Here is a 9228-nt window from a genome sequence, read left to right on the forward strand (position 1 = left end):
CATGAGCGGTATACTTACTCAGGATCGAGATATCCAGGAGTACCAGCAACAACGGTTGATACATGAGTTTCACCTTCTATTGGAAATGATCTTGAAAGCCCAAAATCAGAAAGTTTGGCTTGGAAGTGCTCAGTCAACAATATATTTGTGGTTTTGACATCTCTATGAACCATTGGTGGTTTGCATCCATTATGCAAATACTCAAGTCCTATGTCACAACAATCATTTTTAATTAATGGCAAATAAACGAACAGTGGAAGATATTATGGGAGGTAATCTCTAAACAAACCTTGTGCAGACTCGAGAACTATTTTTAGTCTAGTTCCCCAATTCAAAATAAACCGGTTGCGTGTTCCTGGTTGTTAAAAGTACATAATAGTGTCAAACTCATATGTTATCTCCACAGAACCAAAAAAAAAAAATCATTCATATAAATTTGTTGTATACCTGACATATGTTCTTTTAGATCTCCATTCGCCATGTATTCATAGATAAGAGCCAAGTTCACTCCTTCGTCGCAGTATCCAACAAGACCGACCAAGTTCTTGTGATGAACTCTAAGAAGAAGTTCTACCTATACACCAAAAACCATAACTTAGAAGTTTAAGCTAGTTTTAAGAAATATTTTAGTTATTGATGTTTATGATGAAGGTGAGAGATTATTACCTCAGCTTTGAATTGTTTATATCCTTGAGATGATGAATGGGAGAGTATCTTAACAGCTACTTGTTCAGTACCGTTCACAAAACCATGATAAACAATTCCAAACCCTCCTTTCCCAAGGATTCTTTGAAAGTTATTTGTCATTATCACAACTTGTGAGTAAGTAAACCTTCTATTTTTTGCCACTATTGCCGGTTCCGATGATCTAGGCAGTCTACCATCTGATGCTTGCATATACGATGGATGTGGCCCTAAGGTTTCAAGCAAAAACTGTTGTTATACTTAGTACTTAAGTTTGATATTTATGTATGTGTTGTGATATTAAGAAAGCAATGAAATTTGCACTTATTGATAAAGTACCTTCAAGTTTTGGTGACCTTTTCTTTTTAAGAATAAAAAACAGAACCAATGCACCTATAAGAACAGCTATTGAAACAATTGATGCAATAACTGGCACTATGACACTCTTTTTCTTATGTCCATCATCTCCTTTATTCACACATGAACCAGCTGTGCAAACAAGATGAGGGTTGCCTTCAACACTGTAAAATGTGAGTGCTGTTAAAGATATCAATTACATCAATAGGTGTGATAAAAATTAAAAAGTTATAAATAAAAATAGTTTACTTTAACTTCATTCCTTTCTTCTGAAGAAGTGAGGGAGGAACTGAGCCACTGAGATTATTACCACTTAGGTTTCTGTTAGAGTAGACAAAGATTCGAAACTATTTTAAGTAAGGTAACTAAAAGAAAGAATACTCTGAAGTGTCTCATTATAAACTCACATGACCAAGAGTGATTTTATGTCAGCTAGAAACGCAGGTATTTCTCCAGTCAAGTTATTACCTGACAAGTCCCTGCTCAAAGAAGAACAAACCCTTCAAATATGATTCATTTCCGAAGGCAAAAAACACTAATTGAGGTTTCGTCACCCGTGGAGATACTTACAGTTTCTGTAAGTGAGTTAGATTCTTAATGGCTTGCGTGATGATCCCAGTTAATCCACTAGAAGATAAGTCTCTAGATATTAAAAAAAAAAAAAGTGTGAGATAATAGTTTGAAAATTAACATGATTAAAGATTGACTTGATTAAAAAGATTATTATTAATTGTATTAAACGGATTATCTCACAAGGAAGTGATTATTGGTGGCGTAGAAATATCAGAGTTGTTGCAATTTAGACCATCCCACAAAAATAGTTTGGGGACACATGGATCTCCTTGCCAACTGATTCTAGTCAATCCGTAAGTATCTTGAACATTCTTAATACCAGCAACTGTAAAGTTTGATGATATCAAGAATCAAAACATAAAACGCAAAGATTTGTAGATAAGATCAATAACTTATAAAAAATCGACATACCGTCATCTCCATTTGTCTCCATTTGCGGGAAATCAATCACGCTGAAAGCCTCGATAGCATTAAGTATAGGTGGAAGGGTCGATTTCAGCGTCTTCACAACCTGCAAAATGCATGCCCCTACTTCATCGCATTGCTGTGGGATTGAGTTGACTATGGATGCGGTTCTTAGCGGTAGAGGACTAAAAGGTCCAAAAGTATATATTCCGTTCTGTGTTACATTGAATTCCCTTGTATCGTTAGCCCTTAGAGTCTGAAGCTCTGCAAAGTGTACGTAAGAGTAATACTGTGTAGTAGGAGGCTCTACTGTCCATGTAATGTTCAAGGTCTCGTTAGCCTCAAGGGGCGTTGCGGCTTTTGCCATTACACCTTGTGGTAGTTCATATGTAATACCAGTGTTTACATTGAGAGTCGTAGTTAGTTGTGTCCATGAGTTGTCGAAGAGCGGGTACCATTTACGGTCATAGACATCATCCGGGAACCTGCACAATCATGTATTAGATTACATTACTAATCTGATATATGGCGTTCCATCGTTTCAAACGCAACAACTGTTGACATGTGAAAATTGTTTTGTTCTCGTCAAGAAATATAATTTATTTTCAAATAATTTTTTATGAAATTATAAAATGTAAACACAAAATCCAGTGTTTTTTTCTTTTTGGCAGTTTTTGCTTTCACGTTTGCAATGTAGTTACAACGTATAGAGAAAATTTCATTAGAACACATATATAGAGAAAATAAAACTTAGATAACATGAATGCAAACAAGCAATCGAAACATAAAGTTTATGTACCTTATACGAGTACTTGAATTGCTAATATACCCCCGGAATAAGTATTTCAGTGAACCGCTTTGAGTAACGTACATATTTTTCTTCATCGGCCGTAGCTCCAACATATTTATAAAAGGTATACTTATTCCCGTGTTAACAAGACACACCTGTAAAGAGTTGGATTTGGTCACATGGATGATCTCCTCTATAGTGTCATTACTACTCACCGTTGACCACAAATTCGGACCCAAGTAAAGGTCGAAGTTTGGCACAACGTTAAGACCATCGTAATTTCCATATACAAATGTGGCCTTGATCAAATAGTTGGTGTCGCGGGTGACATTTAAATTGTAGCAGTTTCGTACCCCCTCTGGAAAGTATCTCAGTATCAAGGTCGGCCTATCGTAGAGCGGTTCGAATTCCTTGGCAACTCTACCGGTTTTCCCACTGTTTACTAAATCAGCGTCTGATGTATATGTTAAACCCGTTTCTGGCGCATTGTAAGGAGATGCAAGAGGGGATAAACCACAATCCACACTAATGAATCCTAATAAGATGGATGGAAAAATTAAAGAGTAACGTATCATCTAAGAAACTGTTTAAGAACACAAAAAAGATAGACTAAATCAACAAATTTATGCTTACCGGTTTGATTTTGAGCTTGAACAAGATGAAGTACCAGCAAAAAGGTGGCAATGCACACACAATGTCTCTCCATTGTTCTCGTTACTGTTCTAAAAAGAAAAAGCGTTTTCTTAAGATATCAAGCTATGCATGTGAGTACATATGACTATATGAGCCACTTCTCAAAAGTCCCAAGGCAGCTAGATAAATAAATAAATAATTGAGAATTTTTCCACGATGGAAAATGATTGGACAGAACAAGTTGGGAGAAAATGACAAACTGTCTTTTGTTTTTATGTCAAATGGTAAGAGTTATTAGTGGTCGAAAACATTCTCATGTACATTAGATCATCAAAAACGTTGACCAAATTAACGAAAAATAATTTCGGTGTAGTCGACATCTAGAAGACGAGGAATAATATCTAGAAATTAAGGAGACGTGCATTAAACCACAACCCTCTTCTAGTCAATGACGTTTTCGTTTAATTTGACTCTTGTATGGCACTTCATTGGTGATAATGTCTCTTCGTGTCTTCTTCGTTCTAGATTGATAACGTTTTCGTTATTGCAATCTCCACCGTCAAAGTCAACGAACTCGAATGTTGTCAAGTTTATACATCATAGCGTTTTTGCATGTCAATGCAAAACTTAGTTTAGCGAATTTCTATAACTAAATTCTGTATCCAAAACAAACCAAAAAAGCAATGACCAGTAGAGCTGTCAAATGGTCCGTCCATGGACCATTTGGACAAGATATTCTTTTGCATGGATTAAAGTTGGACAGTTCCAAGTGGACTAAATTGTGTTTTCCCGCTAAAACCATAAAATTACGTTTTCCTGGCAGAATCCGTAAATTTGCGTTTTTCCACCAAAACCGTAAAATTATGTTTTCTCGCCAAAACCATAAAATTGCATTTTCCGTCAAAATCGTAAAATTGTGTATTCCCGTCAAAACCGTAAAATCATTTTTCCGCCAATACAATAATTTATCTGTTTTATGAAAATAAAAATTTATAAATGTATTTCATGAAAATAAAAATTTACAAATGTAAAATATAATAATTTAAAATTATTTAGTTGTAAATAGAATTTCTCATAAAAATATTTTTAAAATAAAAACATGTTAATTTTGGTAAGTGGACAAAAACATTGTTCATCTGGTTAAACCCATATAGTCCATGGACAAAAATGGTCAAATGCCCAAATAGACCATTTATTTTTTGGTCCGACCATAGTCCGTTCATATGTATATGGACATGGGCATGTCCAGAGGCGGGTCCGCCCAATTGACAGCTATAATGACCAGAGTTGTTAATGATCAATGCGTCGGATACGTGATCCTACATTCCTTATTCATGATCGATCGATTGCATGATTTGTCTCTCTTTTAACTATACAGATTTTGCTGTCCTAAGTTAAAAGTTTTCATGGTCTTGGAGCTGTAAAATGTACGATAACTTTTCCCTCCCAACTCATCTAAAATTGAACTGAAGTATCACATTACGAAAATAGAAAATAAGGAGTTCGAAGTTATATTCATAGCTCACTAACAAAGATTACTGATATATATCAATATCACAGAGACACAAATTTGATTACATCGAATCGAAACAAATAAACAAAAAAAAAAAAAAAAAANAAAAAAATCCATGTGACAGAACGAGAAAATTATTTTATGTAAATTATCTAGCGAGCCATTGGGCTCAGTTCGGTATCAAAGGTCAAACTCACTTCTACAGAACTCTTAGAGTCCATATCCCGACTCGCTCCTCCCCTTGAATTTTCAGATGCGAGACACTCGTTTAATTCAATAACAACTTGGGACATGGTTGGTCTTCTTGATGAAGAAGGATTTAGACAAGTCATGGCTAGCTCAACAGCTTTCCAAACAGAGCCAGAATCATAATCTTCATTTAAACTAGGATCCATGATGCTGTTGATGTCTCCTTTTGTAAGCATTACTCCTACCCATTCTGCTATATGTGGCTTTTCGCGACTTTGGTCGATCACGGGTCGGTTTGTGATAATCTCCAATAATACAATACCAAAACTATAAACATCACTCTTTTCTGTCAACCAATTTGTTCTATAGTATCTGGAAAAAAATATATATTAAAAAAAAAATCAGTAACAACATAATAATTCACTAAGTTTCTTTATCACTAAAGAATAAAAATTTTAAGCAGTAATACTTACTCAGGATCAAGATATCCAGGAGTTCCAACAACAACGGTTGACACATGAGTTTCACCTTCCATTGGGAATGATCTCGAAAGCCCAAAATCAGCAAGTTTGGCCTGGAATTGCTCATTTAACAATATATTTGTGGTTTTAACATCTCTATGAACCATTGGTGGTTTACATCCATTATGCAAGTACTCGAGTCCTAGGAAAGAAGAAACATTTTTAATTAATAGCAAATAAATAAACAGTAAAAAATAGTGTGGGGATAATATCTAAGTAATTTCTAAACCAACCTTGTGCAGACTCGACAACTATTTTTAGTCTTGTTCCCCAATTTAAGATAAAGCGGTTACGTGTTCCTGTTTCTTCAAAGAACAGATTAGTGTCCAAGTTTTATGTTACCTCCAAAGAAGATAAATAAGACACTCAATCATCTTTGGTTTTTACCTGACATTTGTTCTTTTAGATCTCCATTGGCCATGTATTCATAGATAAGTGCCAAGTTTTCTCCTTCGTCGCAGTACCCAACCAGACCAACCAAGTTCTTGTGATGAACTCTAAGAAGAAGTTCTACCTATACACCAAAAACCATAACTCAGAAGTTCACGTTCTAGGAAAAGGTTAAGCAATGTTTTTAGTTCTAGATAAGGATGAAGGCGAGAGCTTACCTCAGCTTTGAATTGTTTATATCCTTGAGATGATGAATGGGAAAGTAACTTAACAGCTACTTGTTCAGTGCCATTGACAAAACCATGATAAACGATTCCAAACCCTCCTTTCCCAAGGATTCTTTCGAAGTTATTTGTCATTATCCCAACTTGTGAGTAAGTAAACCTTCTATTTTTTGTCACTATTGCTGGTGCAGATGATCTAGGCGATCTACCATCTGAACCTAAGGTGTCAAGCAAAAAATGTAGTCAGACTTAGTACTTAACTTTGATATTTAGGTATGTTGTAATAGTACTTTTGAGCTCATTTATAATTAGAAATACCTTCAATTTTTGGTGTCCTTTTCTTTCTAAGAATGAAAAACAGAACCAATGCACCTATAAGGACAGCTATTGAAGCAATTGATGCAATAACTGGCACTACGACACTCTTTTTCTTATGTCCATCATCTCCTTTGTTCACACATGAACCAGTTGTGCAAACAAGATGACGGTTGCCTTCGACACTGCAAAATATGAGTGTTGGTAAAGATACTATATTACATCAACCGACGTGATAATAATCAAAAAGATAAAATTAGTTTACTTTAACTTCATTCCTTTCTTCTGAAGAAGTGAGCGAGGAATTGAGCCACTGAGATTATTACCACTTAAGTTTCTGTTGGAGTAGATAAAGAGTTTAAAACTATTTTATGCAAGCATATTTAGGAAAAGAAAGGTTAACCAAGTTTTTAAAAAAATACAAAACAAAACAAATTTGCATGTCTCATCATAAACTTACATGACCAAGAGTGATTTTATGTCAGCTAAAAACTCAGGTACTTCTCCAGTCAAATGATTATCTGACAAGTCCCTGAAAAGTGAACGAACCCATATATGACTCATAGTCCAAGGCAAAACTAGTTTGATTAACCGTTGAGATACTTACAGTTCTTGCAGATGAGTTAGATTCTGAATGGCTTGGGTGATGATCCCAGTTAGTCCACTTGAAGATAAGTCTCTAGAGACAAAAAAAAAAAGTGTAAGATAATAGGTTAAAATTAACATGATTCGAAACTGATACAAATTGTATTGAAAGATTCATCTCACAAGGAAGTGATTATTGGTGGTGTAGAATTATCCGAGTTGTTGCAATTTAGACCATCCCACAAAAACATTTTGGGGACACATGGATCTCCTTGCCAACTGATTCTACTCAATCCGTAAGAATCTTGAACATTCTTGATACCAGAAACTGTAAAGCTTGGTTATATCAAGAATCTAAACATAAAACGCAAAGACTTGTAGATATGATCAAGAATGTAAAAATCGACATACCATCATCGGCATTAGTCTCCATTTGCGGGAAATCAATCACGGTGAAAGCCTCCATAGCATTAAGTAAAGGTGGAAGGGTAGATTTCAGCGTCTTCACAACCTGCAAAATGCATGTCCCTCCGTCGCATTGCTCCGGGCTTAAGTCAAATACGGTTTCGGTTTTTAGTGGTTTAGGACTATAAGGTCCATATGTATATTTTCCATTCAGCGTCACATTGAGTTCCCTTGTATCATTGGCCCTTAAAGTCTGAAGCTCGGCAAAGTGCATGTAGGAGTAAAACTGTGTTGTAGGAGGCTCTACGGTCCATGTAATGTTCAAGGTCTCGTTAGCTTTTAGGGGCGTTGCAGCTCTTGCCATTACACCTTGTGGTAGTTCATAAGTAATACTTGTGTTTACATTGAGAGTCGTAGTTACTTGTGTCCATGAGTTTTGGAAGAGCGGGTACCATTTACGATCATAGACATCATCCGGGTACCTAACATATGGCTTTCAAATGTTTCAAATGCAAAAACCATTGACATGTGAAATGTTTATTTTTCTCATGAAATAGAATTAATTTTATAACTTTTTTCAATTATAAATGTAAACGCTGGATATATAAAGAAAAAATAATTCGAAAACTAGAAATTGACGTTTTTAAACATGTTTATAAATGTAGCATGAAACTTTTGATCCGTTCTTACCTTATACGACTACTTGAATTGCTAATGTACACCCTGAATAAGTACTTCAGTGAACCGCCTTGAGTAACATACATATTTTTCTTCATTGGTCGTAGCTCCAAAACATTTATAAAAGGTATACTTATTCCAGTCTTAACAAGACACACCTGTAAAGAATTGGATTTGGTCACATGGATGATCTCCTCTATAGCGTCATTAGTACTCACCGTTGTCCACAAATTTGGACCCAAGTAAAGGTCGAAATTTGGCCCAACATTAAGACCATCGTAATTTCCATATACGAATGTTGCCTTTATCAGATAGTTGGTGTCGCGGGTGACATTTAGATTGTAGCAGTTCCGTACTCCATCTGGAAAATATCTTAGTGTCAAAGTCGGCTTATCGGCGAGCGCTTCGAATTCCTTAGCGATTCTACCGGTTTTCCCATTGTTGACTAAATCGGCATCTGATGTATATGTTAAACCAGTTTTGGCTTCATTGTATGGAGGGTCACGAGAACCACAATCCACACTAATGAATCCTGATAAGAGAAAGACGATGAAAAAATATCCTATAATCTACGAAACCGTTCAAGAACTTAGCACATATAAAGATTAAAACGACTACTTTGTACGTACCAGTTGGATCTTGAGCTCGAGCAATATGAAGTATCAGGAAAAAGGTGGCAATGATGACACAATGTCCCTCCATTGTTCTCCTTACTGTCCAACAGAGAGCTTTTTGATTTTATTTTTTAAATGCAAGTTATGCATATGAGACGATGGACTAAATGAACCACTTCTCAGAAAGTCTTTAGTCAACTTCTTATAAGATTAATGAATTGAAGAAAACAATCCATAGACAATCATTTCTCACGATTCAAAATGATTCGATAGAGCAAGTCGGAAGAAAATGACAAGTGGTATTTGTTTTTCGTCAACAATGACAACAATTGGCAAGAGTTATTAGTGATCG

At 35.5% G+C, this 9228-nt stretch overlaps 2 protein-coding genes across 2 annotated transcripts in view; both read right to left on the bottom strand.

Annotated features, from left to right (window-relative positions):
• LOC104742698 (probable LRR receptor-like serine/threonine-protein kinase At1g51820) overlaps positions 1-3582 on the bottom strand; it is a 6275-nt gene extending 2693 nt beyond the window's left edge. Inside the window, exons 1-12 of the mRNA XM_010463722.2 lie at positions 3443-3582; positions 2819-3344; positions 2026-2504; positions 1795-1939; positions 1612-1683; positions 1449-1520; positions 1291-1362; positions 1024-1205; positions 667-914; positions 448-574; positions 290-355; positions 19-208 (exon numbers count right to left, since the gene is read on the bottom strand). Coding sequence (XP_010462024.1) covers positions 19-208; positions 290-355; positions 448-574; positions 667-914; positions 1024-1205; positions 1291-1362; positions 1449-1520; positions 1612-1683; positions 1795-1939; positions 2026-2504; positions 2819-3344; positions 3443-3515 — 2252 coding nt within the window. The 5' untranslated portion in view covers positions 3516-3582. The remainder of the gene's footprint in view (positions 1-18; positions 209-289; positions 356-447; positions 575-666; positions 915-1023; positions 1206-1290; positions 1363-1448; positions 1521-1611; positions 1684-1794; positions 1940-2025; positions 2505-2818; positions 3345-3442) is intronic.
• LOC104742699 (probable LRR receptor-like serine/threonine-protein kinase At1g51820) lies at positions 5051-9112 on the bottom strand. The gene is made up of 13 exons (XM_010463723.2): positions 8892-9112; positions 8275-8794; positions 7591-8066; positions 7363-7507; positions 7202-7273; positions 7055-7126; positions 6860-6931; positions 6598-6779; positions 6274-6497; positions 6053-6179; positions 5899-5964; positions 5618-5807; positions 5051-5516 (listed from the first exon to the last, which is right to left on the bottom strand). The coding sequence occupies exons 1-13, from the start codon at positions 8962-8964 to the stop codon at positions 5108-5110; spliced, it is 2628 nt and encodes an 875-aa protein (XP_010462025.1). The 5' UTR covers positions 8965-9112; the 3' UTR covers positions 5051-5107.

This window comes from Camelina sativa, chromosome 14 (assembly GCF_000633955.1).
Source record: "Camelina sativa cultivar DH55 chromosome 14, Cs, whole genome shotgun sequence".
Taxonomy (NCBI): domain Eukaryota; kingdom Viridiplantae; phylum Streptophyta; class Magnoliopsida; order Brassicales; family Brassicaceae; genus Camelina; species Camelina sativa.

Excerpts from the sequence above, each read along its gene's own strand:
- LOC104742699 (XM_010463723.2), bottom strand. The coding sequence starts at position 8,964 with ATGGAGGGACATTGTGTCATCATTGCCACCTTTTTCCTGATACTTCAT. Across the intron at positions 8,795-8,891 it reads TCGAGCTCAAGATCCAACTG|GATTCATTAGTGTGGATTGT; the intron begins GTACGTACAAAG and ends TTCTCTTATCAG. Across the intron at positions 7,274-7,362 it reads CCACCAATAATCACTTCCTT|AGACTTATCTTCAAGTGGAC; the intron begins GTGAGATGAATC and ends TTTTGTCTCTAG.